Source organism: Epinephelus moara, chromosome 3 (assembly GCF_006386435.1).
Source record: "Epinephelus moara isolate mb chromosome 3, YSFRI_EMoa_1.0, whole genome shotgun sequence".
Taxonomy (NCBI): domain Eukaryota; kingdom Metazoa; phylum Chordata; class Actinopteri; order Perciformes; family Serranidae; genus Epinephelus; species Epinephelus moara.
In genome coordinates, this window is record NC_065508.1 from 37,090,237 (window position 1) to 37,107,021 (window position 16,785).

The following is a 16,785-nucleotide window of genomic DNA, read 5'->3' on the forward strand; positions in this document are numbered from 1 at the left end:
ATGTAGAACAGGACGCCTCAAGGTGACTGGAGAAATTTAACTCTAATTGGCAACTGGGTGGCGCTATAACAACAGAAAAATGCTTAAAAAGGGCTAAAATGCGACCGATCGCTGTGGCTCCCCCTGTGGCCGAATGTTGTTGTTTTTTTTCTAATTTTTGGTATGACTAACTCATGGTATGGTATGCTGCTGCAGCAAGGGCTAGCCGCACCTTTTCCATGTGAAGTACCAGTGCGCCCCACTTTTAAGTCAATACAAGATATAAACACTTTAACCATCTGCCTTTCAACGTGCTACCTCAACTACTAATGTACACTTTTAGCCCACTAACTATCCCACTATTGGCAATGGTACTACTGTACTTTCAATAAAGCAATCGTACTATCAAATTCACAAAAACTCTGTCTGAATACATTGCTCTTCTTAGTGGGTTCAGTTGACTGTTTAATCTGCAATTTCCTATGACCTGTATCCCAAACACACACCATATGAAACTGTACGTGGGCAACTGTGCACTCAGTGGGTATGGACTAGTACACAAAATGTAAGAAAAACACCTAAAACGATATTAAAATTGAATTTTTAAGAATTGAGCAACTGTTTGATGACTGATGAGCCAGGACAAGAGACAACCTCCTCAAAATGGAGCCAATGCAGACTTGCCAAAAACTGCAGTTCATCAAATGGCCACTTGAGGCTGTCTCCAAAACAGTCAAACCCCATAGACCCCATGTTAAAATGCCTGACTTTACGGCAGAAATAAACATGTTTACAGCCTGGTACAAAAAACTGTTTTGGTCTTGGCTAGTTTCATCATTCATGTTAACTGTACGGGGGAGGGGGGATTTTTATACAACTCATCTGTTTACATTTTATTAAAGCCCAAAATCATGCATATTTAAGGGCGGGGCTGCTTGAGTGACAGGCTGCTGCGAGCATTGCTACAATCTATGAGTCAGATCCACTTCTTGCTTCTTCACAGCTCCACCCTCTCGTCCAAATTTAGTCACTTCGGGCTCCAAAAAATCAAAATGGGGACGGCTTAATTGGTGGGTGATGTCAAGGTAGCTATGTCCATTATTTATACAGTCTACAGCCCTTTTACACAGAGAATACGCTATAGGGCTGCTATGAAGTCCCTTCTTTATGCCTCCTTTCCATTTTTACATGAACCAAACACCGGTATCATGCCACTCCAGTGTGTGATTTTGAACAGCATGCCAACATAGTAGACATGTAACACAACAGTGTCGGCCTCTAGTGTGACATATAACATATGCATTGACAGTGCCCTCTAAACAATAACATGGCAACAACAATCATTTACCGTCTCTGGTGGCTGATCTTGTCCTCTGCTCAGAGGATAAGAAGCTTGTGGACCTGATCGTTTTCCCACTCTGCACATTTTCAGCTATTCTTCTTCTTTGAGTTAGCTACAAACTGCTAATAGCCGCTTTTTAAATTTCCCACGGTAGATAGCGCACATGTCGTCAAAACATCACACCGTTGGTGTCCATGATCCCATCCTGCTGGCTGTCCCTTTTACACAGAGTCCATATTGGCACTGTTTCTACATCCGATAACGCTTTAAAGGTGAGGAACTCTGTCCCCCCTTTAGCGATGGTACCTTTTGAACGCAACGGCAAGGTAGCATTAAATTCCTGCCTTGAAGAGGCACGGTAAAAGGGCTTATGAGCCAGAGGCATCCTGTAGTTCCTATCAAAGTTTAGCTTCTCCAATCTGGAATACAGAGAATGTTCCTCTGTGACTCATCTTTGATATTTTAAACTGAAAACAATCAGTGTCAGTAGACAGTTTAATTACAGGACTAGAAAAACTGAATTGTAAGTATTATTAACATATGTCACATAAACAGTAAACCAAGGGAAAATGCATGTGAAGGTGAAAAATTGCGTTACTAGGGACAGTCCATGACTTATTGTGTTCATATCATGTCTAATTTTTTGTGAACACACACAAAGCCTGAAATCTTACTTGCCAGCAGAGACAGTGTGTATGGCTGGTTGTGTTTTCCACTGTGTGTAAAAGTGTGCAGACTGTGTAAGAAATGTCTAACCTCTTGCTGTTAAACAAAAGTAAAATATCATAGTGCCAATTAGGCCAGTCCCAGACTAGGGGTGGGGGTGGTTTATACTACACCCCCCTCTCCCACCTGCCCCCCACCCGCCTGCCAGCTACCACCCGTGCGCTCAATGGCACATTAATAAAACATGGCCCACACTTTGGGTTCCTGCTTGCTGTGTAATTGGCAAATTAAAAAGTGAGATGTGTTAAATGCATCCATAAGAGACGGCATACATCATCCCCACCTCTCTTAGACACTAGTGGATTTACACACACACACACACACACACACACCTTCTCTCATTCCACAACAGTCCCTGTGAAATCTCTCTTTAGTCAGCAGTAGGGCTGATACTCTTCTGGTATTATCTGGCTTAAGGGCGTTTTCTCAGTTTGTATTTGCGTATTCATGGGTGGCTCATGATCTAAATATTAACACAGACCCAGAGCTATCAGTGAAGTGTTGATTAAATCTATTGATGGCAACTTTATGAACTACAAACTTCCCCTAACTTAAGCAACACTAATGCCAACCTAGAAGATCTACTGTTCTCTAAGTCCTGCCCCCCGTTTGCTTTAGATCTGCTAATTGACGCATTACAGGCATTGTTGTGTTGTTTGTGTCTCCACTGATCATCCATGTAGATAAAAGCACAGCAGGATCAGAAAATAACCAGCACCCCAGAATCAGCATTGAAACAACAAACATGCTGTGTCTTCAAATATCCTGCTGCACAAGTTATTCCCTGAACGTACAGGTCTCATTCCTATATGAATCAATAACCACCACTTGGCTACACATCAGAGCCTTTGGCCAGGTTTGAAAGAGTACTGCTGACGCTGACTTTGATACTGTCAGTCATGGTGTGGTTACAATCAGGAGATACAGTAATACATAAGGTTTGACCAGCAGATCTGTTTATTAAGTGGTCACCAGTCAAAGATGCTGCATATCAAATTCTGGAAGCGCCTCGATCAATGCTCCCTTTCTCCTATCCTCATTATGCTTAACTCAGGTTATTGGCTGATTAGTGATCCAATATTAGTGCCTGTGTTTCTCTCCCTGAGAGTTGACTGGGTTCATTTTTCTATGTTTAATGCATTGTAGAGCTATTGAATCGTCAAGCATAGGCTATACATTGGATTGATTTTAAATACTTTAAAGTGTGTTAAAGTTACAATGTGTAATTTACATGGTTGTTTATTAGCAAATATCAACTATTGCTTTCATAAATATATATTTACTAAAGTGTAATGCAATTCACATACAAATGGAAGCTTTCTCATAGGCTTAGAATGATTTCTCTATATATACACACAGGGAGGGCGCGGTATGCTGGAGGCTGCCTTCTTGCAACGCCATATTTGAATACAGTGGCCCGAAAGGGATACACGCGCTTCACCTTTTGCGTTTACCTAGAACTTGCTGTCACTGGAGACAGAGAAGGTGAAGCTCAATCCGGGGCGCTTCTGCGTGAACCTGCTTTGTACTTTTGTGATTCTGTCACACTCTAAATGGACGACCACACGCATGTTTTGCCCCGTAAGAGGGAAACCACGCCACCAAATAAAAGAAAAAGATCAGATAAGCGAGGACGGGACAAAACGCGAGTGAATATCGGTGTTGCTTATTCCAGGTGGAAAGAACTCCTGTGGAAGAACACTCTGGAGACGCATATATTATAATCGTACCAACCTATATTTGCCGCACTGTGCCGTGACTATCACATAAAACGTGTTATTTTAGCATTACTGTGCTAATGTTTGCTCGTGTTACCAAAACAATTAGAGATAAAACACTCCTAACATAACGTTATATCTCACAGATAACCTATATGTCACTGGTAAGCTATAACATATTGTAGCGTCCGCCAGGACGTGTGGAAAGGATGACGCAGTTATTCGGCAAACCACCGTTTATTACTGAACAGTACAGGTTACTGTTGGCCGTAACTACGCCAAAACAACCAACAAACAAGAACTTAGCTGTAACTCCAACTGTGCACTCCTGCTCTCTCCTCCAGCTCGCTCATACACACACCAGCACGCGCACTCACACAGCTCTCATCCCCGTCACACTCGCACCCCGCCCCCCTACCTATACTCATTCAATCCCAAACATGCCATTAACTCACAGAACATTGACATTATAACAGAACATTTACTGCAGGGTCGCTACAACATCGTAACATGGTTTAGATTCCTAAATAAATATTCACCTCATCGCTAGATAGGCCTACTCCTGAAAAACTTGAAAAACTCGTGGATGATGCCATCTCTGTCTGCGCAAGGCTTTTTGTCCTACGAGGCCACCGTCACTTACCCCACAGGAGGGGTGAGCAAGTGAGCGCTGCAATCTACTGTGTACTGGGCACTGTGCAGCTGTATTATCTAGGAAAATAGAGGTATCAGATCGGGACTTGATATCGGCAGATACTCAGTAATAAATTACTCTGATCAGGCTTGGGGGCAAAAAAAATGGCACAGTCACAACAGGGACTAAGGCTACAACCAAACTTACACGTTTTCGTTTTTTTGTTTTAAAGATATTTTTTGGGCATTTTTGCCTTTAATTGATAGGAAAGCTGAGTGTGAAAGGGGAGAGAGAGAGGGAATGACATGCAGCAAAGGGCCACAGGCTGGAGTCGAACCCGGGCCGCTGCGGCAACAGCCTTTTACATGAGGCACCTGCTCTATCCACTAAGCCACCGACACCCCACGTTTTTGTTTTAAAACTCATAACTATTACAACGTTATGCCTAGCCTCCACACTACTCAGCCATTTTGGACCCCTAAAACAGAGACCTTTGGAAAGCACTGCTGACCCCATTTTAGTTTGAAAATTCCAAGGTTGCATTTTAGTCTGTAAGGGCACAAGACTTTAAAAAATGATGACCCAGACACCCACATTCTCTTCCTGATTGGGTCTTATCAGTTACTACGTGTCAAGCTAAAACATTCTAACAAGGTTTATGTACCCTTTGTGATGTAATTCTTCTTGTGTGGGGGCTCCTTTCCGGTTGCCATGGCTTTCTCCAGTGATGTATAATGCTCCTGGTACCGCTAATATGTTGCCGTATTTGCCTTGCATAGACTCCCAATCTGCTTTCCGCTAGTGTTCATTTTGACAGCTATTTTCAATTTAGTCTTAGTTTTGAGACAAAAATGTTTATTACTTGTAGTCACATTTTAGACATTTTTATCCTTAACAGTTTTAGTCTAGTTTTTAGCCAAAAAAAATTCAAAACATTTCAGTCAACTCTTAGTCATTATGTTTTCTATGTTTTTTTTTTGTTTTTGTTTTTTATTTTTTATCTTTAAACCAATCCAGTTGGGCTAATTTGATCTATTAGAATTTAGAATCAAGGTGACAGGACTTTTTTCTTTTTTACAACTACAAATAATTTCTGCACACTTACAAGCTGTCATTTCTCCAGCAGTTTTTGCCAGGTTTAAGGGGTGATTTACAAGCACACACTTACTGATCATCATTTGAAAAGCTCAACATCTCTCTATTTATTGTCTCAAAAACTGAAACCACAAATAACTAATCTGAGACAACTAGGATTTGTACCCAGGTTCATTGTAAACTCTGACTTATCCATACCACTGTTAAGAAGCAGAAAAAATATTTAATTAAAGTCTGAAGTATTTCTTAATCTGAAACATTAGTCTGGAGGTTTAAACTCATGTCTCACAGACTTATTTGTTAAAACTAAACTTTCAGGTGTCAGAGAAAACTGATCTGAGTTCAGACTTTGTTCACTTACAGTACAGCTACACTCTCAGGTAACTGAGCCTCCTACCTCCCTGTCAAACTGCATCAAACCATAAACCTTCTCGAGTCCGCATCTGAGTGGAGTCCTGCGGAGATCAGATGTGAAATCCAATGGCTGGTGGCTGCTTGCTCCACTGCCGTTCAGGAGCTAACAAGTGGAGCTTACTGCTAACAGCCATCACTGCAACTAACAAACTCCACAAATCCATTCAGCAGCTTCGCCATCCATAGTCAGACACACGGCTGATTATTTACTGCTGAATTACAGCTCAAGACTTGCACCAACAGACTTCTGCCGGCCGTGCTTGAGGAATTGCAGCATTTGTTAGCCGACAAACTGTAAACTCTGCTGTACATTCACTTGATAAATTCACTGCTGAACTTATGCCGGGTTCAGACTACACAGTATCAGCCCGATTACAGCCCACAGTCACCCCCAAATTCCACCAGATGTGTGTTGGTTGCGTCTGCACTCTGGAACGACAGCGGAGCCGATACGTTTCAATTCTAGTCAATGTGTGTGCTTCCACCAGCTGCGACTGTGCTGCGTTCCAGCTCCGTCACAGCTGCGGAGCCCTCCGCAACAGATAGGCAGGACTTCTATTTTTGCTGGACGCCGGAGCACAACGCAGCAGTTCAGCAAGGAGCAGATCGTGCGGGGCAGGAAGTCATGCACAGAAACAAAATAAAACATCCGGTTAATTTTCAAAATAAAATACAAAGTGTTCACGGTGGATCATATTTCCCTGCACTACACCTTGAAAACGTCATAATGGGCAGAGGCAGGCCTGAAGTCAACAGGTCAGAGGTTTTCAGACGTCATTTCACCCCGTTGACACCATGGAAGAGGAGATGTTAATCATGGCAGTGCACCGAGATGTCTTCCTACTCCTCCTCTGGTTTTGTGGTTCTGTTTATAGAAACTACATCTTGTTATATCGCGTGAATTCGCAAGATCTCGTGGGTCCTCGTGACTCCCGCTGTCCGGTGGAGCTGCACCGCTCCGCACAGCAAACGCAGCCGGTGGGTGTTGACGGACGGCGGAGCACACAGCAGATAACCAGCGCAGCGGGAACGACAGTGAGTGCCATGCGTGATAATCCATCATTTTATCTTGTGTAGTGTGTCATAGTAGATAACTACCGATGCTGCGTTTGGGATGCATTACATCCCATTATTCACAACCATCACTTTGAACAATAGAAACACAGAGTGATCTGCCTGTAGACTTTCTGTAGACTGTATGGTAACAACACCCCAGCCGTCTTGATATTTCCTCTTGGGACTATCACAGAGTTAAAAAGGAAAAAATGATAGCGTGAAACAGCAGAGGCACTTTAGCAACCTGGTGAGTACTGCCATTAGCATCAAGCTAGCAAAGAATGAGGATTCTTCATAATGGAGGAGGATATAAAAGAAAACAATTCTTTGCCTGTACTCACCACAACTGTAGAGGGTATCAGCTTTATTTGAAGCGGACTACATTAGAAATGGACGCAGACGCAGGCCTTTATTTCTCATTCCCTCTGTATTTTTCTATTTTTACCTTTTAATCCGCTCCTGTTTGCCCCGTTAACTCAACACTTCCTGTATCCATTTAAAATTAAAAGCCCCTTTTTGTTTTGGTTGAGAGAAACCCTTTATTTTGTAACAAGGCTTTTATTGTGAAACATTTACAGGAACTTGTAGAGGAATAAGTGACTTGCATAAATTGCATGCGGTAGGCTACTTCAAACGGAGCTGGGGACATGAACAGCCGCAGTGACTGAAATATCAATAATAATAATAATAATAATAATTATAATAAAGATTGAACAAGAATAATCCGATGACATCACACACGTCATGAAAGATGACCAGCGATGATTGGTCATGGACCAATGTGTAGTCTGTCATGCCTGTCAGCCAAGTCACAGTAAGATTTATGACTCCACAATCGCCTAATCTGACATAGTGACTGTCGTAACAGACAAAAATGTTGTGTAGTGTGAACCAGCCATTACCCTCTCCTCTAGTTGTGTTGCTGTCCTGCTTGTCTGCTTTCCCATCACTCTCTCTTTTTGCTCTACAACACACTGACTGTGCACACTCACACAAACACTACATACTGGCTCTTTAGAAGAACAATCATTTTCTACGTTACACCATGTTAAATTAACAGAATTTCAGGTAGAGAGGGAAAGACTCTGCTATCCCTGCAAGAAAGCAGTCGCGCTGTTTCCCCCAGGTTTGTCCGGCCTGTATTAGTTAACCCTTTACTTGCTGTTATTTGAGATGTCTTTGTCAAGAATTGATCAGTGTTATTAGGTGAAGAAAATATGATATGCCTTTAGCAATTAATTGACAAGTTGACTACTACTTGCAGTCGTCGTGAATATGCTAGGGTATGGTGATCATTTTCATTTTAAAACACAGATATAAAATGAGAATGCATAGTGCACATGAGGCCAAGAGAAGGTATTGTGGATCAGTCATGTGTGGCTGATCTGTTAAATAATGTCAGTATCGGCACAGATGCAGATCTAGTACATTGAATCAATTTATCACTGCTCATTAAGTGTTGTAAATATTAATTTCAGCCCAGTAGCATGCAATGTGCTTATTTTTCTGCAACCATTCAGGACCCAAAATGTCCCATTCATAGTTTGTTCTGGCTTTGAGGTCTCCGTCACTTTCACAACAGATGAAACAGTCAGTGCCGGTCTGCTGAATGCAGCACAGAGTTAGGCAATTTATTATTCAGGATTATCTCAAATTAAATCTAACTGTGCATTCATGTAGCCAAATATGCCCTCTTCTCTCAAAGCACACAGTTGGCAACAGTCACCAGTTTCCCACAAAAAGAAGCCAGCTAAAATGTAACCTGGAGAAAAGTTGTCTATCAGTGGCCAGATATGTCTCAGCACTGGTGCTGCAGGTAGGCATCAGTCAGTGTACACTCTGCAGCAGCATGAGTGGACCTGGTGACTGCTTACTATCTAAGACACTATGAGAAACATTGAACAAGTGTCCCTTGTGCACTCTGCTTGGTCAGCTGTTTTTTAAACAAATAGTAATATTAGTTATAATTTTGATTCAAACTTTCAAGGCATCAAGTTATTGTAGATTTTCCTCTGTGTGTGTGTGTGTGTGTCTGTCTGTCTGTCTGTCTGTCTGCATAGAGTGCCCATTCATGGCCTCACATTATGCCACATTTCCAATTTGCCTCTACTCAAAGCTTTTGTGAAGGCCCTCTCCTGACATCTAGTGGCTAATTGAGGACATACTGCATTTATATACAGCCTTCCATGCTTTGGATACTGTTTACTAAGTAAAACAAGCTCTAGTATGTGATTACTAAAAACTCCTTAAAGTGAACGGGTTCACTCTTTCTCTCTACAGATTGTGGACACTTTGTTCATCGGCCGCTACGTACTGCTGGCAGTGGTGAGTGCAGTCTTTCTGGTGGTGTTCTTCATGCTGCTCCCTTTTCATTTCCTGGAGCCAGTGTATGCCAAGGCCTTAAGAACACACTAGAGCTGCCAGGGTCAGAGCTGGCACTGGGATCACATCGCTGATGTACACAACTTAAGACAAGCAGGGCCGACAAGAGGCCCCCCCTTCATATGGAAGCAGGCCACAGAGTGCATCCCAAACAGAAACAGCAGGAGAGCCAGTGTTTTCTTCATGGCCAACTGTTTGCAGGTTGTTGACTGTTTATGTACAACTGATAGATATGTGTTGTCCAACAGCACCCAGGGTGTTTTATGTACATTTTGTATCAGTGAATACATGAGATGATTAAATATTTTTTTTATTTATACTACAGAACTGAAACACTCCCGTCACCTTTTATAAATAAATGAAATATTCACAATGCCACAGTGCTTTTGTTAAGTTACTGTACAGTGTTAATGACACTAAATGACACATTTAGGATGAGCCGGTGCACTCAGCTAAAATTCATTTCAATTCATCATGCATCTTAAATGATGTCCCATTTACAGTACAGGTGGCTGAAGCCTGGATATTGCATTTGTGGCTCTTAAACTTAAAAAAAAAAAAAAAGCCAGTGTTAATATAGTAAAGACTTTTGTGGGGATTGGAGGGATTTTTTTCAAATTTGGCACAAACATCCACTTGGGCTCAACAATTAACTGATTTGTTTTTGGGGCTCAAAGGTAAAGGTCACTGTGACCTTGTCCATGTTATTCTTGTGAAGGTGATATTTTAAGGATGCCTTGAGGGAGTGTCTTCGAATTTGGCAAAAACATCCACTCAGACTTGAGGAAGAATTGATCAGATTTTGGTGGTAAAGGGTCAAAGGTCAGGTCTGTGTGACCTTATTTGTGTCATTCTTGTGAACGTGATATCTCAAAACCACCTTGAGGGAATTTCTTCAAATTTGCCACAAATGTCCACTTGGGCTCAACAATGAAGTGATTGGACTTCAGTGGTCAAATGTCATGGTCAGTGTGACCTTGCATCTGTCTTATTCTCGTGAAAACGATATCTCAAGAACACCTCAAGGGAATTTCTTAATATTTGACACAAACTTCCAGTCAAACTGAAGAATAAACTGATTCGAATTTTGTGGTCAAAGGTGAAGTGTGATTGTCAGTGTGACCTTACAAAATATGTTTTTGGCCATAACTCAAGAATTCATATGCAAATTATGACAAAACTAAATACAAATGTCTATTAGGGTAAAATAATGAAGTGATAACATTTTATATCCAAAAGGTCAAAGGTCAACTTCAATGTGACATCATAATGGTCTACAAAAACACTTTCCTGGCCATTATTCAGTGTCATTTCTCAGGAACAGAGGGGGAGACATTTGGTCAGATACTGAATTGATGACACTAATCTTGGGTGTCCACCTTTAAACTGTGCTGATTGTACAGGTCATCTGTGCTGTTGGGGGGAAGATGTGTGTGAAGCATCCCTGTTGTCACAGACATGCATGTAAACTGTAAGAGAAACGTAACTGGTGCATGGAGGCATACAACTGCAAGGCGGTAATTCTTGTTTTTAATTTATTATAGATAATTTGAATCATGCCAATAAAATGTACAACTTTATTTTTTGATAACTTCATCACAGTCATTGATTATTTTAACTTTTTCCTGAAGTAGCGTGACAGCAGAAATGTTAGTAACCTCACACAAACAAAAACATGACACAGAAAGCAATGACATTTATTGTTTCATTAATGCATATGACTGAACAAATGCAAGATGTGCTACTCATTTTAGATGACAAGTAGTTTTTTGTTCTGTACAGACATGGTCAAAATTCAAATTGCAAATTTTGCATTTGTTTCTGGGTAGCAACAGATATTTTAGAAACACTTATATTGAATTTGATGGTTAAACAACCAGCTGAAACTAGACTGACTAGTTTTGACATTGTCACGCCAACATGGAGAGACAACTGTGCCCACCACATTACGTAGGAGTGAGCACATCCTCATCTTTTAATAAACAGAATGGATAAAAAGGTAGGTAAGACGAAAAATATGTTTTATGTGTTTTGTGATAGCCTGTTCATTTAAATATAAAGGCTCGTTTGCTTTGCTGTTGGTTCACATGATTGAAATGTAAATGATGAAATATGAAATGAAATATAAATGAATATCAGTCTTTTTAGCCTTACTGTTCTGAGGCCAATTGTTAAACCTGTGTGGTCCACCAACAACATTAGTGTGGCTCATCACCATCTCCTTGGTGTAGTTTTCCCACTCATCATCTTGTTGCCTGTGTTCGGATGCTTTTGCTCAACTCCTGGAGACAAATCAGTTTGTACTACATGGATTAGCCTTCAGTCCTTCACACACACACACACACACACACACACACACACACACACACACACACACACGAAAAAAGGTGAAAGTGGTGTTTGACAGTCATGTTCCATATCCGACAACAAACAAAAAATGCAGGGAAGTTACTCTTGACATCAAAGATCAGTGGCAACGAAGGCTGACTGTTGCATCACCTCATGTCGCCTGTTTCTGTCAGAAAGTTGCACTTGAACACACCGCAAAGATTACAGCCAACAGCCAACTAGCAAGTATGTTCTGCACCTGCATGAGAGAAAGTAAGTCTTCATACCAGCAGGCAATGCTAGTCTGTTTTCATCATTCAAAAGGGAAACCAGAAGACCGACAGGACAGATTCACGACGCTAGTTAGCCAATTAGCACATTCACAACAATACCCGATATTGAAAAATAAAGTAATATTTATCATGCGCTAGGAAACAATAACAAAAACAAATACGAACCATTTCTGCTAAAGAGCTCAATGGCTAACAACACAATCTAACCCAATATAACAAGTTTGTTTCATGCTCAAGCCCTCTTGACTTAGCCGTTTGTTTGCTTTCCTCACTTCGGTTTCTCTTCTTCTGCTCTGAGCTGAACTGCCAGTCAGGCTCTGCTGTCTCAAACACAGATTCAACATGCTGAATCAGCTGAAAAATAGCTGACGGGGCTGACCATTGCCAACCGTGTGTGACACACCACCAAAAATGGCAGACTGTGGGGCTGGTGTTATACGAGCCTTAGAGCTGCTGGTGGGTGGATTTGATGACTTCTGGACAGAACCAGGTTATCTGTTTCAGTCACCAGAAGAAAATGCATTGGCACTGTGTTTTTCTGCAAATCACAGCTGTTTCCAGCTTTTTGGTCACCAAATTTGGGTGTTTTTATAGCAACCTGTCGTGTTTCTAGTGGCTTTTTAGGGCTCCAGAAGTGATTGTTATTTACTGAAAGATTGCTGCTTTTCCTGCCAGGACTTGTGCCAACAAACCAGGTATTTTGAGCCAAAACATTATCATTTCCCAGCCGAGACCAAGTGGTTTTTGTACCTAAACATAACCACACATTTTCAATATATCCTCTACATAATAATGTGCAAATGTAACGTAAATTTGGTTTGAAACATACAATACCAATCTGGCAATCTTTTCAGCAAACTATCAGCAAGAAAGCAAATAAGCATTAGGGGTGGTCAATATTGCCCTAAAATAATATCACAATATTTCAGGGTATTTTTGCGTTAACAATATGACAAATTAAGAGTATTATTAATTGAAGAACATAGAATTGCAATAAACTAAGTCATATAGTTTTACATGTCAACCTCACAGTTTGCCTTCAAATATTCAGTACAACAGGCGATTTCCTTCTCTTTTGGCAAAATCCTAAATGAGTTGGGGGGTTTTTCCACTTGGACCTTTATGCTCTACCATTTCTCCTCGTATCATCATGCTATTATCGTCCCTGTTGTCTCTTTGTTTGCTTTTACCGAGTGACCTAGCGTACCTGTTCCAGAGCCAGCTGCAGCTGTTGCTCACTGGTGTATCCCTCCGCGCAGGGCGTAAACACACTATAGTTCCGTGTATCAAACTTCTTCTAAAACGACTTAAAAGGACTCTTGTTTTTCAAATTAATGTTTAAACATGTTTATTTTAAATGCACGTGCAAAAATACCAGCTTCAGGGTTTCTGTAACGTTTATTTGTTCACTTTTACCGAGTAGGCTACTGCCCCCCTATAGACTTCAATTGTATTTGCTAAGCTAAGCCGCAATGCTAACCGCTGAGACCCAGCCACTGGACGTACAGACACAAAAAAGCTATCAATCATGTTGTCTCACTATGAAAATGATAGAGAAAGGGCATAACTCCCAAATCGTCTGAGTATTCTTTTAAGCTCATAAGGTAACAAACTGAAAGCTTGTTCAGTTGGTATGAAGAAACCCTGTTAGTTTTAGTGTGTGTAGTGATAAATTTAAGTGAGGATTGGGCAGGTGATGTATGAAGAAGGAAATGTCTGCCTATTACTTGCTTTGGGCTGCAACACTGTCAGTCATCTCCATTTCCTTCTCAGGATATGTAACATTACATATGTAACCAACGGTTGTAGATTTCTCTGTGAGAATATATTTAGAATCTAAACATGTATCTTTGTGTTTTGCTTTTGTGTGTTGCTATTCTACATTTTGGTTACGCATTTTGCCAACCACTGACTCATATCCTGTACTGTGTTGTTGCTACTTTGACAAACACAGTGCTGCATTCACATGGTTATGATGCTGATTCCATGGGGTATAAATAAGCAGATGATTCCATAGAGAGTAATGAGCTTTTGCAGTCTCGAGGCTCAATTATAAACACTTGCCCCCCTCCCACCTCCATTTTAAAAGTGTGAAGCCCGAGGAGACGTGGAGTGGAATTCCAACCAGGATGATGAAAGAGAATCTAATGAATCAAAACCAATCCTATTAGTTCCAGCCCACATCTCCATACTGTGGTCCTTTTTCTGCACAACAATCCACCGCATGATTTCACACAAGCTAGGGAACTGGGGGATTTCAGCAGGGTGGGACAAGGGATCTAAAACCTTTCAACCTGGAGGGACTTGTTGCCTGTAATTGACCGCATGATTACCGCAAAACATGATCCTAGCCCCCGCAGAAAGTGGTGCTGGGAAACGAGCAGATTAAAGTGCACTGAAACTAAAGGAGAGGTTCAGCTGGCTGAGATATTCCCTTTAACTTCTACAGAAACTTTTTGGTTTATCACGTTGACTTGTCAGCAGAATTGCCCGTTTGAGAACATCCAGCTGCAGTTTATGTGTCAAGGTCATGATGCAAAAGATGTTTACATCAATTCCTTGATGTCTTGAAGCCTGCAAACTCAAGGTCTCTGAATCCCTTAAGCCTGCATCTACAAGATCTGACAGTATTTCTTGGTTTAGTCTCTCGTTCTCACACACTTTCTCACTCTACCTCACCTTTTTAATCTCTCTCCCCCATCTTACTCTCTCTCTCTCTCTCTCTATCCTTTCCTCATTTTAATTTTTGCTTCTAAACTCTGTCTCTGGGGAGTGGGAAAATGAGAAGAACAAAGCATGTGGGGGTTTGAGGATCATTTGGAACTGGGAGACAGAGTCTTTGTGGCGCAGCCAGCTGGACATATAAAGAGATGGGGGCGGGCGAGATAGAGAAAGGGGGAGCAATGCAAGGGCAAAGAAGTGTGAGCAAAAAGCTCAGGGTGCTTGGTTTTGAAACTGTGGAGGGGATGGGGTGGTGCTCCTCTCCTCCTCTCCTGCATTCAGATGCATTCAAGCAGAACTTCTGGCTTGCCGTTCACATCCTCAGCCATCTCGCCCTCTTGTTTGTGATATGGATACCGTCACTGCCCCACCCACCTCCCACAATACTGAATATCCATTAAAGATTTTGGGCAAAGTTGGTGCACTTATCCCAAAAGAATGTGATTCAGTTCATGTTAAATCAAGCAGATGGCAATGTTTGCAATCCTTTCAAAAAGTTTGGTAAATAAAACTTGATGAGTGCTCCATGAGGAAAAACTAAAAGTGAACCAGTTCATTTTAAATCCTTACATAGGCACGGATTAAATAAGGCTTTATTAGCCAACAAGTGGATGTTTGGCAAACCTGAAGACATTAGGGTTCACTGGTTGGGTATTTCACTAAGCTGTGAAAGAGTTGGTGATAGAAGGTGGAAATGAACAGGGGCCCTGTCACCCGAGCAACAAACTATGCAGTCTTGGGGCCAAGAAGAGTTTTTCTCAGCGCTGCCTGGTTGTGCTCTATTATGCACTTTGTGTATAGCCAGGGATGCTATCATTGCATTACACACTAGGGGGGCAAAATCCTCAATCTGAGATCCTGGTGTTGCCTTGGCCTTTTACCTCTCTCTCAGGAAGGAATTACCCTAAAGCTCTGCCTCTCGGCTGGACCATGATTAGAGATTAGAGGTCAGGTCGCTCACCAATAGTCCTCTGCTGCTTGGACATGATGCCCCATTGCGGGCCGAAGCTCGACCCCATGGGGGGTTTCATTTTGACAGTGTCCAAGACATGATTGAATATTGGCCAGGCTTAGAAAGGCAATGGCTACACTGATCAAAGAAAATGTTCTCAATAGTTGCATGGGTGGCCACAGGGATCCACAGAGCATGCTCAGTTGTTGCACAGGCTTTTACATTGACCTGCCTTTATGTACAAAAGAGCAACACTAACAATGGTGATGTAATTTTGAAATATGATGATACTCATACAAATTAGATGGACATGGTAATAGACTGAGTGTCATTATAGAAATATGCCAGAACTTCACCATTACCATCTGCAACATTAAAGAATAGGTTTTTTGTTTTTTGTTTTTTAAATCTGTAACAGTGCAACAGTCAAGTGCCCAGAACACTGAAATGGATTTTGCTTGCTGTAATCATTCCTCCTGTTCATAGTGGCCAGTAACAGATTCTCTTCTCATGCGCTTCCAGTGTGAGTGATGGGAGACAAAATTCACCATCTGCTTTTATTACAAAAATATATTCCAGATTTTAGTTGAAGCAGATATGAGCCTCCAGCAGTGTGTTAGGTAATAGTCTAGTAGCCAACTAGGTGAACCCGGAAATGTTGAGTACACCAAAGTTTTATTGCAGAAATGTGAAGTATGGGTCCCCAGTATACAGAAACTGCTGGATGCTAATTTGCATATGTTGAGCAATTTGCATAATTAGCATAATTAGCATTATTAGCTTAATCGTCCAGATTGACCACATATTTTGCACTGTATGGCCAATTTCTACAATATGTGAGTGGTTTTAGAGGTTTTAGAGGATGCTGATTTCATTTCTGGCATTTTCGGATTTCAAAGAGCTAATTTTATTATATATTTTGATGTATTTAGGCAAATTTTGATTACTTTCAGGCATAATTTTAGGTTATTTTTATGGTAAACACAATGATCTTACATTTCAGAATCATGAGTGCTCTTGTGAATGTTGATGCATTGTTTTCAGGATGTAGTGAAGCTGAAATTGCTTCTTTGAATCTTTGTTAGACTGAATGTTATGCATTTCTGGAGGAAAAAGCAATGCAGGTATTTGACATAACTTGGATC

The 16,785-nt window shown here is 41.3% G+C and overlaps 1 protein-coding gene across 1 annotated transcript in view; it reads left to right on the forward strand.

Moving 5' to 3' along the window:
* The window catches only part of tmem218 (transmembrane protein 218), a 16,679-nt gene extending 5,314 nt beyond the window's left edge, over positions 1-11,365 (forward strand). Inside the window, exon 3 of the mRNA XM_050036415.1 lies at positions 9,245-11,365. Within this exon, the coding sequence (XP_049892372.1) occupies positions 9,245-9,379 (135 nt within the window). The 3' untranslated portion in view covers positions 9,380-11,365. The remainder of the gene's footprint in view (positions 1-9,244) is intronic.
* The last annotated feature ends 5,420 nt before the right edge of the window (positions 11,366-16,785 follow it).